This window comes from Mauremys reevesii, linkage group 3 (genome assembly GCF_016161935.1).
Source record: "Mauremys reevesii isolate NIE-2019 linkage group 3, ASM1616193v1, whole genome shotgun sequence".
Classification (NCBI taxonomy): domain Eukaryota; kingdom Metazoa; phylum Chordata; order Testudines; family Geoemydidae; genus Mauremys; species Mauremys reevesii.
Genome location: NC_052625.1, coordinates 50,689,255 through 50,710,179, shown reverse-complemented (window position 1 = coordinate 50,710,179; position 20,925 = coordinate 50,689,255). Strand labels below are relative to the sequence as shown.

Sequence of the window (20,925 nt, the reverse complement as noted above, 5' to 3'; positions counted from 1 at the left end):
CCAGGTATGCTCTTCACCACGTGAGGTTTGTTCCTGTAGCAATCATACAAAGTGAAAACTGGGTTGGTTTAAAGTGCATTGCTTATACTTACCTGCCCTAAAAGAGACATTTGGACAGGATCTGAGAATGATGTGTCCACAAAAGGAATTTCTGGAGACACATTGTGAAATCCCACTCAGAGGACGGTACCCATGCATGGCATCAGCAAACCTGGTCTCTGAGGAAGACTAGCTACGGGGTGACTGCTGTCAAGATACAATTGATGAGATGAAGTTTTGTGTCTTTGTAAATCTTTACCACAGTGGTAAATTTAGAGTCAAAGCCATGCCTATTTTTACCCTTGTTGAAGCATTTCCTGCAGTGGATTCAGAATATTCTTGATTTTGAACTCCAGGTGAGTTGGATTCCTTTCTAGCAGCTGGCAAGTTGTGAATGGATCTGTTTCTTTGGTTAGGGCATAAACAGTGATGTTGTCTATAAATGGACAGGGTTGTGTAACTGGGGACCTCACTCTCGTGAGGTTATTATGTGGGGGGGAAGGGGGTGTCTCGAGCTGTCAAACCTCCACCCCAAAACCCACTTTGCTCCAGCATTTATAATGGTGTTAAATATATTAAAATGTGTTTTTAATTTATAAAGGGGAAATTGCACTCAGAAGCTTATTATGTGAAAGGGGTCACCAATAAAAAAGTTTGAGAGCCACTGTTATAGCCAGAGAATAAAGATGATGTGATTTGTGACAAACCAAGATAGAGGAAGAATTGCCATGAAAGAGTATCTTGCACACCACTTCAAGGATTTGACCTGAATGTAACCCAGAGACCTCTCACACTCAAATGACAGATCATACCCTAGAGACTATGACCCACTTGCTTGCCACCAAGTTGATTTATAAGTTGAATATAAGAAATGGCTACAGTTGAGCTTTTGAAATTTTGATGCTGTGTCCTCACTCTTTTAGTCAATAGAATCTATTGGGAGGAACCCCCTTCTGGAGGCATGGCCACGTCTCTCTCTGGTAGGACTATTGCTCCACTTAGGTTCCCGAAACTTACGAATTTTCCTTACATTTTTATATAACATTTTAATTTAACATCTAGTTTTAACTGGAAATGATGATCTCAAAGGAGGAAAGTATGAGAAACTATTTAATTTTGCATGAAGGGGTAGGTAGTTTATTATTATTGAGGTGGTTGTTTTTTTTCAAGACACTGGCTTCTAGTGCTGCGAGAGTTATATGGGCTTGGGTTTGGGTTTTTTAGTGGTGTACATGGGGTACTTCCCCCGATTGTTTACAGAAGTGAGGTAGCACGCTAATCATCCTGCTCTGGGAATCTCTCAACTAAGGAGGGGTACCAAATGCTGATTGTTGGAATAGCCTGCTAGATGGCTCCAAGTGCCTGAAAGGGTGTCTGTCTGCACCCTCAGGCTGGCCAGGCTACAACCCAGGTAAGTACTTTGAAGAGAATTAGTACCACTTCGGACATTTTACTAAGTAAAGCAGGAGCCATTTCGAACATGGGAAGGGATTTCTCCTTAACGCCTCTGTAATCCCCTGATGATGCAGCTACATAAGGAATGCCAGCAATGCCCCCTTGCTATGTACATTGGCCAAACTGGACAGTCCCTACGTAAAAGGATAAATGGACACAAATCAGATATTAGGATTGGCAATATACTAAAACCTGTAGGAGAATACTTCAATCTCCCTGGACACACAATAGCAGATTTAAAGGTAGCCATCCTGCAGCAAAAAAACTTCAGGACCAGACTTCAAATAGAAACTGCTGAGTTTCAGTTCATCTGCAAATTTGACACCATCAGCTCAGGATTAAACAAAGACTGTGAATGGCTTGCCAACTACAAAAGCAGTTTCTCCTCCCTTGGTTTTCACACCTCAGCTTCTAGAAGAGGGCCCCATTCTCCCTGATTGAATTAACCTCGTTATCTCTAGCCTGATTCTTGCTTGCATATATATACCTGCCTCTGGAAATTTCCACTACATGCATCCGACGAAGTGGGTATTCATCCACGAAAGCTCATGCTCCAATACGTCTGTTAGTCTATAAGGAGCCACAGGACTCTCTGCTGCTTTTACATAAGGAATGGAATTCTTATGTGCCTCTGTTCTGGGCACACACTATCTGAAGTGCTCCTTAGACTTCAATGCTGAGCAAACCTATGGAGAGGGGAAGGAGACTCCAAACTCCTTTCCCTGGTAAAACGTGGATTCTTGACCTGATAAACGGACAGGCACAATTCCCACTCCATTGCACCTAAAATTTGAACCCCTTTGCATGGTTGAAAGAGGGTCCCAGGTTGAAAAGCAGAGATGAACAATTTACATTACCCTACCACCTGAGACAGGGCTTCACAGAAGTAACAAGTGTCTCTGCACACCCAGATATACTCCAGGGTGGGAGGGGGCAGGGAGCCTGATACAGAGCACTCCTGGAGACCCGTATATGGAAGAAAAGCCCAGCAAACACATCCTAAGAGTGGGAAGGCAAGAGAAAAGGTTTAAAGCCTGATGTTTATACAACCTGCTCAATATACATATTACTTCCTTACAAAGGAGACAATTCCTTTTGTATTTTTTGGGACCCAGAGCATATGGAGTTTCCAAGTGTTACTCCTGTGCCAGCTATGTGGGGTTCTCATCTCCTTAAGAATCCTCATGCTCCTGATCAAGCCTTCTCACAATGGAGTCAGGGCTTCAAATGGGTGTGTTTATGTGCACATGCATGACACTAGTATGCTGGTCCAACAAAGCCCCATCCCCCTCACAGAGCAAGGATTTGTGGCTTGTAGCAGCAGGACATAGGTCACTCTCTAAGACTCCTAAAAAGTTGCCCACTGCATTACTTGGACTTAGCTTGATCTTGCAGGGCTTGCAATAGCAGTCAAAGAGAATTACTGAGAGGTGCTGTGTTTGCGGATCCAGAGAATTTACTTGAGGAGAGGAAGAGAAGAGCAAGAAGTTGAAATGGAATCAGTATTGCAGAAAAAATAATTAAAATTAGTTATAAAACAAAGTTGTTAGGAGAAACTAAACCGCCAACTTATTCTGCTGCTGGACAAAATTTCTGGTGGCCTGAGTTGAAGGGTGGCGCTTAGTCCTGGAGCATCCAGCAATAACACTGGTCCACCTTCCAGTTCTACACGTGAAAGGCATCACCGCTTTGTTATGAATGAGGAGAAAAGCTGGGCTGCAGAACAAACAAAATGTGCACATTTTATCATGTTTTCAGGTGTCCCGCTAAAGACTTCCTGCATCTTTGATAGCCAGAATAACAATTAAAATAAAATAACAGATTTCCATGTTACTATTAGAATAGAGAATAGATATTAAAAAGGACATAATTTAATATTTTTGCTGTTTATAATACTCTTAAAAGCTTAAATATAAAATGCCTTATTAATTGTCAGCAAAGGATATTGATATTGCTCTTATTCGGCATTGATAACAGAGATTGAAAATAATATGGCTTTGTTAGTTTCTGTACTGTACCATTTCAACTAAGATATAGGACAAATCATTTTAAGTAGTTTCCATTTTACCTAAGAGAACCTGGCTTTGGTTTTACTATAGAACAAATGAAAACGATGTACACAAAATTCATTACTTACATCTTCAACGTCTATGCATAGCAGGGAACGTGAACTTAAATCAAGGCCTTGCAGCTGGAGTCTTGCTACTTCTAGCTCCAGAGACAAGTGCTCAATCTGTTTCTTCTCTGCTGCCAGTTTATATTCCATTTCCATGGTCACATTACTCAGTTTTTGTTGCCACTGTTCATTGTCAGATACATTTTGCTTTCTGAGGTCATCCAATTTTTTCCTTTCAGAAATAATTAGTTGTTTTAGCTCTTGTATCTCATTCTTCATATTTTCACGAGACTGGAATTGCTCTTCAAATCTCTTGATGGACTTTTCATATGTCTGACATATCATCTGAAGTTCTTTAATTTTACTCTCAAGATTAGATTTCCTATGTATAACGCTCTCTCTCTTCGCAATGAAGTCCAATGCCTGATCATTATGGGGCTCTTCTACTAAACTAATTTCTGTTGTATCTCCTAGAACAGATTCTTGAGAAATATTCAGCCGAATACTTTCTTCTCTCCATTTCCACAGATCATTGTCAAAGGACAATTCCAAAAGATTTGCTTCTGCAAAATATGGCATCTCATTAAGACATGATGGAGAAAATGTGGACTTGGTTTCCTCTAATTTAAATTCTCCATCTTTTTGGTGAGAAGTCACCTGCACTTCCACTGAATCAGCGCTAACTTTATTCAGACTTGTTGACAATGCAGAATTTTCTGCCTTAAGAGTTTCTATACAGGACTGTAGCTCAGACACTTTGAAGATCATACTACAGTGTTGCTCATGTAAGATTTTATGCTCTCTTTGTAAAGAGAAAATTTTCTCTTTTACCTCAGCAAAGCGCATTTTAACTTCTTTGTTGGGCAGTTTTAAATCTTCATAGTTATAGTTAGGTTCAGCACTACATTCCAGAGATTTGAAAGACATTTGCTCATTATCAAAGTGTATTCCCACTTCATTTTCAATACTCTGATCCATTAATTCATCAGGAAAAATAGCTTTTTCATCTTTTAATATTTTAACTTCATTCACTACTTTTTTTACCTCTTCTGCCATTTTATCAGTAGTGGTGTATTCAGTTTTTGAGTCATTAAGTTCAGATGTTAATGCTAACTTTTCAATCTGCAAAATTTCACACATTTTCTCCAATTCATTTAGTTTGTTCATTGTCATCTGTAAAGAGGATATCAGTTGGACATCATCATTCTGGCTTGGCGTCAGCTCATGAGGAACCAAAGAATACTGCTCATCTATTGCTCTTTTAGAGTTGACCTCGGAAACAGCATCAACAGACTCCTTTGTTTGGTCATTCTTATCCATTATTATAGGCTTAGGATCTGGAGTGTCCAGTTCCTCTTTAATAGTTTGTAATTCTTGCTGCATCCTCTCTTTTTCCTTTACACTTTCCTCAAGTTTTCTTTCCACACTTTTTAAAGCCGCCTCCAACTGTATTACCCGTGTGCTGTAGTTTTCTACAGAGACTTCTCTGTCCTCAAGATCCATCTGAAGTAGCTCAAGTTTAACTTGATATTTATTCAGCTCATTCTCTTTTTCTTCCATGGACACTCTCAACTGTTCTGATGTAGGCCCTCTGTCATGAACTAAGTCACATGTTAGACATTCAGTCTCTGTTTTTATTACCTTGCTCAATTGCTCATTTTCTTGAAGCAAGACTTTATGTTGTTCTTGCATTTTGTTTTGTTCTGTCCTGACATTTAACATTTCCTGTCTTAAACAATCCAACTCAGCTGAAGATACATTTTGGATATGAGCAATCTCAGATTGTTTAAATTGCAATTCTGACTGTACTTTCTCAAGTTCTTGAATCAAATCTTTATTTTTTCCCTCTAAGGACACTAGTTTAGAGAAGAATTCATTACGCTCATCCCTAAGCTGTTTCTCTTGTCGTTCTGATTTTGCTTTACTCTCCTGAAAGTGATTTTTTTGCTGTTTTAAAATGCCTTCTGTGTTGGCACTTTTTTCTTCCATTGATTTGTATTTTCCTTGTAGATCTAAAAGTTCTTTTTCAATTTCTTCATATCCTTCTAGGAGTGACAGTCTTTCCTCCTTATATCTTCTGGACAACTCAGAAATGGTTTCCTCTCTTTCCTTTAATCTATTAGAAAAAATTATGTTTGTTTCTAGTAAGTCTACTTTGTCTTGTTCTAAAGCCTTGTTAATGCCCTTAAGGGTTACATTTTCTTCAGTAAGGTCCTCAATTTCTTTTTCATGTAAGGAAAGCATTGTAGACATGTCTTTTTTCTCTAAATTCCACGTATCAAGCACAAGTTGTAGCTGCTTTACTGAATCCTCAAGCAATTTATTATTGCTTTTTAAATCCTGAATCTCTGCTTGTTGAGTTTCTAATTCTTTGTTCAAAGTTTGCAATTGCTTTTCCTTTTCCTCAAGGGCAGCTAATGTTTTATCAACACAATCCTGCTGAGCAGAAGTATCCCCTTGCAAGTTACTGATATGGTTTTTAGTCTCTGTCACAAAACTTTCATGCATTTGTTCTGCTTCAATTAGCTTTTTTTCTGTCTTGCCTTTGATTTGTAACAACTTTTCAAAGGGTTTCTGCAAATGTGACTTAAACTGCGATTGAGCCATTAATGAAATCTCAAGAGAAGAGACCTGATCTTGTAGGACTGACATATCCTGTTGATCATTTTTATCTGTTTCTAGGACAGCTTTTGCACAATGGTCTTCCCAATCCTCAGTGACTGTTCCAGGTTCTCTCATTAATACATCTGTGATGCAATTTTTCACTGGAAGTTGTTGGTCATCACCCAAAACAGTCTTGCAATGATTATTCTGTAAATGTAATTCTCTTACTTCAGAAATCTCTTTTGATTTTACAAGACAGCAAATTTTCTCATATTTACCATGCAACTCATGATAACATTGATCCTTCTCCAGTACTGCATTTGCTGCTAACTGTAGTTTTTGTTCTAGAATTTCAACTTGGTTGGTGAGCTGAGATATTTTCCAGGTCATATTTTCTATTTCTTTCCTATATTTTTGATCTGAACATTCCGCTTTTTGTTGAAGTTCATCATAAGCTTTTTTCTGTGTCTCTAGTTTTGCACTTTTATATTCCACCATGTCTCTGAGATTTTTTATCTCCAAACTATATTTTTCTTTCTCATTTACCATTATTCGAACAGTCTCACTACTTTCATTACTTTTAACTTGTTGAATCTTGAGAGAACTTTCCAAGTCATTAATTTTGCTCAGCAATTCTTCCTTTTCAGACTCAAGTTTATTCACAAGTTGTTCATTTTCATTTTTCCATTGAAAATGAATAGTAAACTCCTTTTTTAGTTCTTCACATTCTCTCTCCTTTAATCCGAGGACTTTCAGCAAGGCTTCTGATTCCTTCTCCATTTTACTTATCTTACTGTTTAGTTCCTCAGTGTGGTTTTCTCTTTGCTTCAGCAGATGCTGAATGGAATCTCGTTGCTTTTCCAGATCAGCTATAGATAATTTCAATTTCTCCAAACTGAGAGAGGCATCTTGTTGTTTGAGTTTCTCTTGGAGTAGCTTTAGGTTTTCTTCCTGAGACAAACTCTTATCTATAGTAATAAAAACAATTAAGTGGTTAATTTGTGAAAGCAAACTATGTCAAATATGCAATATGAGCTTTTATGGGTAACACTATAAAATGGCAATATTAACATTTTTCAATTTTTCATCTAGCAATCAATGTTCTTAGTATTTCAGGATATAATTATATACATCACATTCCAAAACTGCCTTTATTTCCAAACCATGAATTTGTATAGCTGAGATAATTTTAGCATTGTCATAATTCAGTTTTGCAGAAAGAACATATTACTGCTAGTCAAATCGCTCTATGTTTTACAGTTCTAATGGTGTCTACAGCCCATTTTCACTGAGGTCTAATGGCTTGTACTATGAAACTCATGGTTGACAGGTAACAGTACCAATGGTTAGATGAAGAATTTTGGTCCCTTATTTGTCCATTTTCCTGTCTTCAAGATCCAGAATATATAAAAATGATCAAGGTGTTTGTCGGACTGATTTATGGAGTAAAATTAAGAGATGCAGAGAATACAAGAGATTTCCTGAATTGCAAAGAGAATTGTATTGAACAACACCAACTTACCATAAAAAAGAAGACTAAGCATTCCCTCTACAGTAAAATTCAGTGTCTCCAAGTCCCCAAAACTTGGTGAGAAACAGTGACAGAGGGAGGGGAAGGGAAATGATAGCAATCTACGGTTATTTGAAATATGTCAACACAAAGGATGGAGAAGGAATATTTAGGGTGGTGATTCAAAGGGGTGGGGGGAAGGTAGAACTAAAGAGGATAAACAGAGACTAATTACAGAGGAAGAACTGTCCGAGGGTTAAGGGTGATAGCGTAGGACTCTGGGAACCCACATTCAGTTATGCTTCAATTAGGACAAGTTATTGTTGGTTGCAGTGCAGAGCTGCAGCACAAACATCTTCTGACTTATTTTTTGTTCATAATTATTCCCTCCAGAAAATGGAGATAATGTTGCCATTTGACACCTTAAGAACCACAGCTAGAAGATAGCGAAAGCAAGAAAATGGACTTAGAAGGCATTACATTTTATTAGCTAGCCGAAAGTGCTGCCACTTGCCTAGAATAAGATCAAAACAGAAAGCAGTTATTTGGATGGCCTCATGGACTGGAGCATGCAGAAATACTTATTAAAATGGGAGCAGGACTAGGTCCATACATTTAATTTTGAAATCTAATTAAGTGAGGTTAGACTTATACAGGGATAAATGGGAACAGTCTCGTTCTTTGCAGAATTACCTGTTCTCTTAAACCTCAGTCTGCAAAATGCATTTTCCCAACCAAATAGACAAAATGTAGGGAAAAGTCAAATTAGGGCTCGGAAGGTAACATTTCATCACATTTTAGCTTGATGGAGTCCATAAACAAGTCAAAGGATAATAGTTTGAGGTATATTTGTTTGCCTGGGATTTTAAAACACAGGACCACATTATAGTATTTAATTTGCTGACCATATAGTTTTTTTGGGGACATATTTATTCCTTATTTTAAATAGTTCAAAACCACATAATTTTATGAGTCAGTAGATTTGTATAAATAGTTCCATCTCAGTTTGGAAAGAGAATTGTGTGTATTAGCTAAAAGTTAATTTAACTATATCACACAATGGGAATTTTTTTTTCTTGGGTATGTGGGGAGGGATAGCTAAGTGGTTTGAGCACTGGCCTGCTAAATCCAGGGTTGTGAGTTCAGTCCTTGAGGGGGCCATTTAGGAAACTGGGATAAGAAAAAAACCTGTCTGGGGATTGGTCCTGCTTTGAGCAGGGGGTTGGACTAGATGACCTCCTGAGGTCCCTGCCAACCCTGATATTCTATGAAATCACCATTGATAATGAGGTTTACAGATCCTCCACACTGAAGTAATAGTTTGTATCATGATTTAAATAGGTAGAAATGTATATCTCACTTTTCATCTCTTCCGCATAATTCTGGGTCTCCTTTAGAAACTGTTTGGCTGTTTTTAGTTCTTCTTCCAGCTGATGGATTTCTCGAGATTTTTGATCAGACTGGCAGCGAAGAAGATTTTTTTCCTTCTTAATTTCCTACAACAAAACACTAGTTACAAAACAGTTGATTAAGTCAATAAACTGAGAGTAGTGTGATGTGGTATACTACCCATCTGAGTCCCATGAAGACTCTGGAAAGTTGGGCCTTGGTTTCTAAGCATGTACATGAGTTAGGAACACAAACTGCACTCTTGGCAGTCCTCAGAGGGCAGACAATCCTTTTGGGACGTCTCCCAGCTGGCACAGATCACAGCAGTACTTAGGTGGCTCAGGATATGGAACCAGGGAGCTGCAACCAGTTCTCTGGTGCCTGCCCATAGCAGATCTTGACACAGGATAGAATCCAGCCCACAAAAACTGAGAGTGAAGTTAAGTGACTTGCCCAAAACCACAGAGGGGAGTCAATTATCAGAACTCAGGAGAAGTTTCCCGTTCCAGCTCCTGTTCTCAGACCACCCATCTCTCAGTGTGGATGAGTCAAATATATGAAGTTGCTCTTGGTAGCAAGATAGCATTAGATGTTAAGTATTATTAGTCAGTAATACCTGGGGCTTTGGGATAGTACATTTTCTAAGTATCTTTTTTTCAAATAAGTTAAGAAAAGTTAAAATACCCTATACAACTATGTCCTAAACTGGGAACTTAAATAAAATTATTTCTAAAAAACTAACTCCTTCCACCCAAACTCCTGCATTCCTGGGTAACAGATGGCAGGGCACTGGTGGGACTCTACTGGAAACAAGCCATCATTTATTCATCTACTTACTAAGAGCAGATGGACACCAGTGCATAGAAGCCAAATTCAAGAAAAGGGAGGGTCTAGATGGAAAACAAATTAAAACCTTGGCGACACAGCAGGTCTGTATTTTCAGCTATTTAAACAAGTCACCCAAAGAACATAAATAAAACCGTTGATGCTTCTAGTTATTTTCTTTTCGTCTCACAACCTCCTAGTCCAAAACATCCAACTTTTATACCGAAACACACACACACTCTGCTATCAATCATTCTAAAAGACACAGGTGTCAATAGACAAAATTTTCAGGCAATGCTGATGTAAGACAAATGTCTCAAAGCTGTATGAATTCTCAGCTTCTTGTGTTCAAAATACCAATGAAATTCAAGGGGTTTAAATGGCTGAAATGCCCATCCCTCTTGCTGTGACTCAGCACAAGTGGCTCTGATTAAGACGCTTTCAACAAAAACCTGGAACCAACAACCTAACATAGCTCCAAAAAAATCTCATGCTCTGATGCTGGACTTTCACAAAACTATTTGCAAGAAATGCATTCTCCCACCTTAATCGGGTAAAGGCTACATCCCATCATTTGGGATTACAATTTGGCCTCAATCACATAGGCTTAATTCCTGATTGAATAAACAAAATCCAATGTATTTAGACTTGAATGCATCTACCCTGAAAAATCTGCAAGAGTTACAGAACACTGCAGCACACTTCCTCAGTAATACAGGTTCACTTGAGTACACTCACTCCGCTGATTCCCCACAGAACACTGAATCAAATCTCGGTCTTTATTTCTGAAGCTATAAAGAACATGGGCTCAAAATACCATCTTACTCTCTCAGACTTCAGTAGCTGTGTTCCTCAGGAACAACTTTCTACACATCAGAAGTAAAACCAGCAGATACAGGAGACAGGACCTTTTCAGGAGCTGGCCCAATACTATGAAATTCGCTCCTGCAAAATGACAACTAACATCACCATTTTTCATATTTACACACACACACCCCCACACACACACACACCCTTTACCCTCTGGGACAGTGGTTTTTCAATCTCTTCTCCATTTGTGGACCCTAGAAAATTTCAAGTGGAGGTGCAGACCCCTTTGGAAATCTTGGACATAGTCTGTGGACGCCCAGTGGTTCACAGGTTGAAAACCACTGTTCCGACAACCTTTTGAGGACCCCTTAGACAGTCTACGAACTCTCAGGGATCTGTGCACCACAGGTTGAAAACCAGTGCTCTGGGGGATATGGGAGAAATAGAAAACTCAAATGATAGATGCTAGTCACCTTAATTATTCTTGACTCTGGAAAGCATTCAGATAGAACAGCAATTGGCACAATATAGGAACTTAAAAAAAAAAAAATCTCTGATGTGCTTCTATGACTATTCTGAGTTCTCTTCCCTTTCACTTTCCTTCTAACTACAAATTAAAGGAAAAATCTTGTAATCAGCAATCAAGGTTTTTTTTAAATCAAAACGTACAGTCAGATCCTTCTAGTGTAAATTGGAATAACTTTATTGATTTCAATGGAGCTATGCTGATATATGCCAAGTTAGGATCTGGCTTCATAGCTAGAAATTTGTTGATAATTCTGGTCTATAGTGCTTGCAAAAGTAAAAATGTACTTATTTTGGTTGTTAACAAAGCAAATATAACTAAAAAGACACGTAATGGAACATTATACTGGAGGAGGAGATTTAAAGATGCGAATGCTAAGAGGCAGTTTGCCAGTACTTCCCAGGGATTCTTTGTTTATTTATACAAATCATTTTGAGGATTTTCTCTTGCTTTAAATTGATTGTGTGCCCAAAAAAGTACCCACTCCTCCATGAAATCTTGGAATTAGGCAAAACACACTTATACTTAGGAAGCAGCTAATGATTCTAGAAGTTCCAAATCAACTCAAACAGATTTGAAATATTTTATTTTTAGGACTAAACAAAGTCTCTTGAACCATATTACACAATTAGATTAGAAAAAATTCCATATGAACTGTAACCCTATCTGTAGTATGCTGGTGCAAAATCATTTTTTAAACCTTTTTTAAACCAATTTTGCACATGGGGTCAGTCCACATGGAATCAATTGCAAAAACTGCAAGATAGGGGCCTTATTTTGTATCACAGCTATAGGTCTTTTAAGATGGTCCTAAAAGGTACAGCCGGAATAAGACAGTATCACAACTTCTGATGGAAATACACTATTCTCCAATATAGAGCTTGCAGAGTTCCCCTCGGAGTCAGTAATGCATAAATGGCACCAGTTCTTACTGATTTCCATTTTAAATGAGTAATTATTCCACTTGCCTCTCTGATTTATTTACCTCAAAGTTTCTCCTGAAGTCATTTTCCTTTGACTGGTTTGCTAGTAAAGCCTGTTCTGCTCTGCACAGCTTCTGTGTAAGCTCACTGGAGTCGTTTTCCAAACGGTGTTTCACTGCTACTGCCTATGAATAAAACACATCACATTTTATTTGTAGTCATATTTAATCTATTTTAAAAAATTAAAAATTCCTGATGTCCCTTTAAATGATGAGCTCCAAAGATACCTTAGAAAACCTAAGCTATGTTCTGCTTCCTCCTACAGAAAGAGAAGTTTGGAGTAACTGTTGACTTCTGTGTTATGTAGAATTTGGCCCTAAACCTTGAAACTCAGCATGATGGCTTTAAAAAAGTGCAATTAAAAATAGCCCAGATATCTGAAAAATCCATCCTCCTTTCACTGTCCAGTCCTGGGTTCTAGATTCTGTATCATACCAAAAAATAGTACAGGTTAAGGTAACACAAATCTTTAACTCAAGACTGAGCAAGGTTATGAAAAATATTTTCAGGCACATGATTTAAGCAATAGTTATAGTACAGTCTGTTAATCACTGGGAATCCTAACCAGTGCTTTCTTTTAAGCTCAACCATAAGGGCAGCAGATTTAACACCTGCTCTCAATTTTTTTTAAAAGTAACATACTTTGTCAAAGCGAGCACCTATTAGGTTTAGAACAATGTTTCCTAAACTTGGGACGCCATTTGTGTAGGGAAAGCCCTGGAGGGCCAGGCTGGTTTGTTTACCTGCCGTGTCCGCAGGTCCGGTCGATTGCGGCTCCCATTGGCCATGGTTCGCTGCTCCAGGCCAATCGCCAATGGGAGCCGCGATCGACTGGACCTGCGGACGCGGAAGGTAAACAAGCTGGCCTGGCCTGCCGGGGCTTTCCCTACACAAGCGGTGTCCCAAGTTTGGGAAACACTGGTTTAGAAGATGCTTCCCCATTCCCACTCAGTCCTCAACTGCTCATTTGAGAGCTAACATTTAGGTGTTGGACTGATGATCAGCTATCAACAAATATGCCATTGAACAGTCAACAAGGGAAAGGATCAGTACCAAACTAGAGTTAATTCTGTACAATCCAAATACCAAGAAACTGACAAATTACTCTACTTTTTCCACTTACTATATATTCAAGGAATAGTTTACATGTTCTTAAAAACCAATATTTGTACACCTCATGGACCAACAAAGACATTCAGCTTGCACCTGAGTCTCCATAACTACATTCTTCGGGGGTAAGGGAAATTAGTGTTGTGCTATCCTCTATCTTAAGTTAATCACCTGACTTTATATCGCTATCTAAGCCAGAAAGTTAACAAGATCATAACTGTAACACCACCAAATTCTAACTGGTTTTCAACCTTTTTAATCTGTTTTATATCTGTCATAATAGCTCTATTGTGCTCCAAATTAAAAAGGGAGTAAATTACCAAAATCAAGAGAAAACAATGAGAATGAAATAATCTAGTTCCATTCTAGAAAGAAGTAAGCTTTTCTGGATATAAACCTATAAACATGCAAGTTTGAGTATGAATCGAGTATTTCAAGAGTAAACCTGGAAAGAAGAGTATGTGTAGAGAAAATACTAACCACCTCTGTAGAAAAGGTTTGATTAATGTGCTCACACAGCTAGGATGACACATAGCTATGGCAGACAGCTATCGTGGACAAATTTAGAACCTCTGTATTAAGTCAGGGTAGACCATGTGTATCATAAATAAAACAGCAGTTTCCTATTAAAGAGTGTGTGCGGAGAAGCAGCAGTGCTCAAATCAGAACAAAGCTAAAGAGAACTGTTGCAGGGCATTACCCCCAAACTGCCTTTGGCTAATCTGTTACCTCAGTTTACCTTCACTCTTGCATCAAACCAGCTATCACATGTGGCGATTTTACAATAGTGCTCTCTTCCAGATTGGTTTATTATTAGAACACTCCAACATAACTTTACCAGCCTCAATTATTCCTTTCAATTTATAATACCTGATAAGTTTTTCCAGGTCTTGATCAGATCATGCCCATCCTTGTAGTCCCACCCCTCTCCTAGCTGGGACTTCTGCATCCTGCAGGTCCACCAATGGAGGCTTATCCCTGCATTCCTTGTAAATCTCTTCCCCCAAAAAGGCTTCTGCCTTGGAGTTCTGGAAAACTGTCACCCGTTCTCCGCCTGGGCACTAAGGAGAGAGAGTGTCTCTCTGACCTTTTGGGGTGCGGGGAGGGGTCTCTCTCTTGAATGACCACAGGCTGCCCTTTTACCTGCCAGCAGGCCCGGTTTAGATGCATGCTTCTGTCACATGACCCTTGTATTCATTCTCATCATACAGGGAGATGGGCTAAACCTGACAAAAGGTGCAGCTGTGCCCCAGTCTTTTAATGGACCAGCTCAACCTGTGACAGGAACATACCGCAGCTTGCTCTGACCTGTGATATATTTAGTTGCACTTAAATATTAGTCATGTATAGATCTTCAAACACAAAAAAGAGGACAGTTAAATTTTACATAAAATAAAAACTCAGCATCACCACATCCATTTGAATAGTTCAGATATTAAAAATCCTACTTTGTCGAGTTCTGCCCGTAGAGCATTGTAGTCATTCTTGGCTTGTTGCAAGTCCTGGTTCAATTTGGCTTTTATCTGGTTGCACTGCTGATCCGCTGTCTGTAAGGAATGTTGCTGACGAAACAGTTCCTAGAAATTTAGAAGACGGGGGGGAGGTTGGGGGGAGGTAGGGGAGAGAAACACACTCCTTTTACATGTTTCTAGTCAAGTTACTATAACTATTAGCATTGGAAAACGTGCGGGAGGGACTGTAAATAGTCCCTGTAAATAGTTACTAATTACACTAAAGCCCTGTCTAACAGGAGGAAAAAGAGTTTAAAAACCATTATGGTTTATGGGGTATAAATTCTGTTATAGCCACTAATGGTCCTGACTCAGTTTGGCCGACCAGAATAGCCTACTTAATCTGTTACATCAATACAGTAGGATAAAAAAACCCACTAGCAAATAATGGAATGAAGCTTATATTGATTCAAAAGTAGATCTCCATATAGTAACACTGAGAATTACAACTAAGGAGCCACACTAATCCTAAATAACCATGGTCCTTTGGGGAAAAAAATTCCCTTCGTTATGATTACATGTTTAACTTATTGCTTTAACAATGTTTTTCATGAGGAAAATGCCTTAGTTTTTTTCAAATTTGACTTAACACAAGACTGGGCAGCAACAGAAGTTTGGTAGAGGGGCATTCACTCCTCCCTCCTTTGGTCAGGGGGAGCAGAACTTCACTAATGCACACCTCCTAAGATCCTTAGGAATCTAGCCCATCTCCTGCAATCATTAGGAGATGTAAAGTAGATATCCATCTGGGTATAATTCGTTTTTGAGGCTTCTTCTCAGCCCCACGGTCCTTATGGTTGGGGCTCTACATGAATTAGAGAGTGGATTTATGGGCTATGAGGGGCATGGGACTTTTAGTAGGAGGTGTTGGGATTGGTAAGGGGAAGAGAGGGCTAAGTGGGGGAGCAGAAATTGGAGGAAGATAGGGAGGGAAAGCACTAGTGGCGTCTCCTGGCAATAAACCTGTCAAACTTCTCTTGGCAGCAGCTGCAAGACTCCCCTCTAACAAATCATAGCAGGTTTGTCAGCTGGAGAAGGTAGTGAAGTGCTAGTGCTTCCCCTCTGCTTTCTCCTAAGCACCCTCCTATCCTCCAGGAAGACACTTGCTCCATCCCATGTCCTCAAGTTCTCCCAAGTTCCCCCAAAGCCTGTTCCCACTCTCATTGGCAGCCAGAGACCCATCCCATGAAGTCCCCAGCCCTCTTGGATCCCAGTGATCCATTTCCCCAAATCTTTGTGTCTCCCACCCTTATTATACCCAGCCTCTCTGCCCTCAGGCCCTTTCCAAAGACCCACTCCTACCCTGGGTTGGCCTGCCAGGAGCAGAAGAATGCAGGTGGGGAGGGTCAAAGTCAAGAAAAAGCGAGCAAATTACTAGCAAAATGTTCAAACTTTTTTCTGATTTTATTTTTGTCATCGAACTATAAATTAGAGGTGAACAAATTGGTAGCCCGCCTGCCCAGCCTACCTTGAAGAAATACGGATTCACTTCCTCTTACCAAGTTATAACCACCAGACTACTATTATCACCAGCTAGGGAACATGGCTTTAGTCAACTTAATTCGTGATAGGCCAGTAAATTGTTTCAACAACAAAAGCAGATCCATCTACCAAGCTACCAAGCTAAAAGAAAAGAAAAAATCCAAATAAAAGTAGCAAGGGAGAGACTGACAAAAGAGAAAAAATGAAAGGGGGAAGGTCAGAGAGGAGACACTTAAAATATTTTCTCTCTAACTTTCTCTCAGTGTGCATATGAGCTACTACAATTTGCTTCTTAGTAGCAAAACTAGAAAAGACGGTTACTCACCTGTAGTAACTGGTGTTCTTCGAGATGTGTTGCTCCAATCCATTCCAGTTAGGTGTGCGCGCCGCGCGTGCACGGCTTCTCCGGAACTTTTTTCCCTAGCAACTCCGGCGGGCCGGCTGGCGCCCCCTGGAGTGGCGCCGCTATGGCGCTAAATATATACCCCAGCCGGCCCGTCCGCTCCTCAGTTCCTTCTTGCCGGCTACTCCGACAGTGGGGAAGGAGGGCGGGTCTGGAATGGATTGGAGCAACACATCTCGAAGAACACCAGTTACTACAGGTGAGTAACCGTCTTTTCTTCTTCGAGTGATTGCTCCAATGCATTCCAGTTAGGTGATTCCCAAGCCTTACCTTAGGCGGTGGGGTCGGAGTGAGACGTGGCGGAGTGTAATACCGCAGAGCCGAAGGCTGCGTCGTCTCTAGACTGCTGCACCAACGCGTAGTGGGAGGCGAAGGTGTGGACCGAAGACCAGGTAGCCGCTCTGCAGATGTCCTGGATGGGGACATGGCTCAGGAAGGCGGCGGACGAGGCGTGCGCTCTCGTAGAATGAGCGGTGAGTCGGCATGGTGTCACGTGAGCCAGCTCATAGCATGACCTGATGCATTGAGTCACCCAGGAGGAAATGCGCTGGGTAGAGACCGGCTCGCCTTTCATGCGATCAGCGACTGCGATGAAGAGCTGGGTGGAACGCCGAAAGGACCTTGTCCGGTCGATGTAAAACGCCAGCGCCCTACGGACGTCGAGGGTGTGGAGCTGTTGCTCGGGCGGCATGGGGCTTCGGGAAGAAGACCGGGAGAAAGATGTCCTGATTAAGGTGGAAGGCCGAGACCACCTTTGGTAGGAAGGCCGGGTGAGGACGAAGCTGCACCTTATCGGCGTGAAAGACGGTGTAGGGGGGGCCCACCGTCAACGCTCGTAGTTCCGAGACTCTCCTTGCCGATGTTATGGCAACCAGGAAGGCCGTCTTATAGGAGAGGTAGAGGAGAGAACACGTGGCCATAGGCTCGAATGGTGGACACATGAGTCTGGCCAGGACGAGGTTCAAGTCCCAGGTCGGGGCAGGGCGACGCACTGGCGGGTATAAGCGGTCGAGGCCCTTCAGGAAGCGGGAGACCATCGGATTGGAAAAGATGGTTCGACCCTCCACTGACGGACGAAAGGCGGACACCGAGGCGAGGTGGACTCTCAAGGAGGAAACCGCCAGACCCTGCTCCTTAAGGTACCATAGGTAGTCTAGGATGGTAGTGACAGGTACCACGAATGGGTTGAGCCCCTGCTGGTCACACCAGAGTGCGAACCTCTTCCATTTCGCCATGTAGGTGGTACGGGTGGAAGGCTTTCTACTTTCAAGCAGGACTTGCTGCACGGCCGCCGAACAGTCCCTCTCTGCGTGGGTCAACCACGCAGGTACCAGGCTGTAAGATGGAGGGATTGCAGGTTCGGATGGTGGAGTCTGCCGAAGTCCTGCGTGATGAGGTCCGGCCACAATGGGAGGGTGATGGGCTCCCGAACGGAGAGCTCGAGCAGCAGGGTGTACCAATGCTGCCGCGGCCAGGCTGGAGCCACGAGTATCATGGTGGCTCGATGCCTCCGAAGCTTCTGGAGCACTCTGTGCACGAGTGGAAACGGAGGGAAGGCATAGAGGAGGTGAGTCTGCCACGGATAGAGGAAAGCGTCTGACAGAGAGCCCGGCGAGTGCCCCCGGAACGAGCAGAACTGGAGACATTTCCTGTTCACCTTGGAGGCGAAGAGGTCGACCCGGGGAAACCCCCACCTCTGGAAAATCGTGTGTGCAACGTCGGGACGGAGGGACCACTCGTGGGAGAGAAACGACCTGCTGAGGTGGTCGGCCAGCGTGTTCTGCACTCCCGGAAGAAAGGACGCTTCCAGGTGAATGGAGTGGGTCACGCAGAAGTCCCACAGGAGGATCGCCTCCTTGCAGAGGGGGGACGAGCGGGCTCCGCCCTGCTTGTTCACGTAGAACATTGCTGTTGTGTTGTCCGTGAACACTGTCACACAGCGGCCTTGCAGGTTGGTCCGAAAGGTGTGACATGCGAAGCGGATCGCTCGGAGCTCGCGGACATTGATGTGGAGAGCGAGCTCCTGGGGCGACCAGAGGCCTTGAGTGTGAAGGCCTCCCAGGTGAGCCCCCCAACCGAGTGCCGAGGCGTCCGTGGTCAGTGTCGCGGACGGACGAGGAAGGTGGAACGGCACTCCGGCGCAGACGATCTCCGGGTCGAGCCACCAACGGAGGGACTCGAGGGTCGGTCTGGTGACCGTGACCACCATGTCGATGTGGTCGCGATGCGGGCGGTACACTGACGCCAGCCACGACTGGAACGGACGGAGGTGGAGCCGCGCGTACGCGGTGACATAAGTACACGATGCCATGTGACCCAGGAGGCGGAGGCATGACCGCACCGTCGTGGTCGGAAAGTTGACGAGCTCCCGGATGAGGGAGACCATTGTCAGGTGTCGAGACCGCGGCAGGCAGGCGCGGCCCACAGAGGAGTCGAGAACCGCGCCAATGAATTCCACCCGCTGTGCCGGAAGCAAGGTAGACTTCTCGGCATTGACAAGCAGCCCGAGGTGTTGAAAGAGGGACAGGATTTCCGCTACCTGGCGCTGCACCAGCCTTTGTGACTGCCCACGAATCAGCCAGTCGTCCAGATGGGGTAGACATGCATCTGACGACGGCGGAGGGCCGCTGCTACCACTGCCATGCACTTTGTAAATACCCTCGGTGCCGTGGCAAGTCCGAAAGGTAACACGGCGAACTGGTAGTGGTCGTTGTTGATGACAAACCGAAGGTAACGCCGGTGAGGGGGATAAATTGCGACATGGAAGTAAGCGTCCTTCATGTCGAGGGCGGCAAACCAATCTCCCGGATCCAGAGAGAGAATGATGGTCCCCAAGGTGACCATGCGAAACTTGGGCTTGAGCAGGTATTTGTTCAGCTCTCGAAGGTCCAGGATAGGACGTAGCCCTCCTTTCGCCTTGGGGATGAGAAAATAACGGGAATAGAATCCCCTGCCCCGCCTGTCTGGAGGCACTGCCTTTATGGCACCCACGCTCAGTAGAGTCCGGACCTCTTGTAAAAGGACTTGCTCGTGAGAGGGGTCCCTGAAGAGGGACAGGGAGGGTGGGTGGGAAGGAGGGGGCGAAACAAATTGTAGACGGTATCCCGACTGGACTGTCTGAAGAACCCAGTTGTCCGATGTTATCCGGGACCACGCCGAAAGAAAATAGGAGAGGCGGTTGGAGAACAAACGGGGAGGATCCGAGGGGGAGAGTGATGGGCCGTCCTCGGGCGTCCCATCAAAAGGCCTGCTTGGACCCCTGAGGGCCCTTGGAAGAGGCCTGGGACTGGTTCCGACGGTTACCCGAAGGCCGTCGGTGATTCTGGCCAGGACGTCTGGGCGTATACGGTCGATAACGCTGCTGCGGGAAGGACCGAGGGGGCTGCTGCCGGAAAGACCTGCGTTGTGGAGCCGGCGTGTGCATGCCAAGGGTTCGTATGGCAATACGCCCATCTTTTAAGGTCTGTATACGCGAATCGGTCTTTTCGGAAAACAGCCCTTTCGTGTCGAACGGCAGGTCCTGCAGCGTATACTGCACCTCCTGTGGTAACGTAGAGGATTGCAGCCATGAGATGCGTCGCATCGTCACCCCTGTTGCTATTGTCCGTGCACCCGAGTCCGCCGCGTCGAGGGCAGCCGTAATGGACGAACGGGAGGACTTCTTCCCTTCCTCGAGCATTGCCGAGAACTCCTGGCGGGCAGTTGTCGGCAGGAGTTCGGTGTATTTTGCCAGGGATGCCATGATGTCAAAAACATACCTGGCTAGGAGGACCATTTGGTTGGCTATTCGCATCTGCAGGCCGCCAGCGGAATAGACCTTACGGCCTAGCAGGTCCATCCTCCGAGCGTCCTTAGATTTGGGCGCCGGGGCCGGTTGACCATTCCGTTCTCGGCCGTTCACAGACTGCACGACAAGCGAGTCCGGGGTTGGGTGCGAGTATAAGTACTCATAGCCCGTGGGGGGGGCTGAGTACTTCCGTTCTACCCCTCGAGCCGTGGGAGGGATGGACGCGGGCGTTTGCCAGAGCGTGGCAGCGTTCTTCTGTATGGTCTTAACAAAAGGCAACGCCACGCGCACAGGAGCGTCTGAGCCGACCACATTAGTAATGGGGTCATCATCCTCTTGGACCTCTGCCACCGGAAGGCCCATGGCCGTCGCCAC

The 20,925-nt window shown here is 43.3% G+C and overlaps 1 protein-coding gene across 3 annotated transcripts in view; it reads right to left on the bottom strand.

The window, feature by feature from the left end:
* The window catches only part of LOC120401814 (centromere protein F-like), a 96,420-nt gene that overhangs the window by 26,221 nt on the left and 49,274 nt on the right, over window positions 1–20,925 (bottom strand). For all 3 annotated transcript variants that reach the window (XM_039532048.1, XM_039532047.1, XM_039532046.1), the window contains exons 9-12: window positions 14,816–14,944; window positions 12,260–12,382; window positions 9,085–9,220; window positions 3,632–7,182 (exon numbers count right to left, since the gene is read on the bottom strand). In XM_039532048.1, coding sequence (XP_039387982.1) covers window positions 3,632–7,182; window positions 9,085–9,220; window positions 12,260–12,382; window positions 14,816–14,944 — 3,939 coding nt within the window. The remainder of the gene's footprint in view (window positions 1–3,631; window positions 7,183–9,084; window positions 9,221–12,259; window positions 12,383–14,815; window positions 14,945–20,925) is intronic.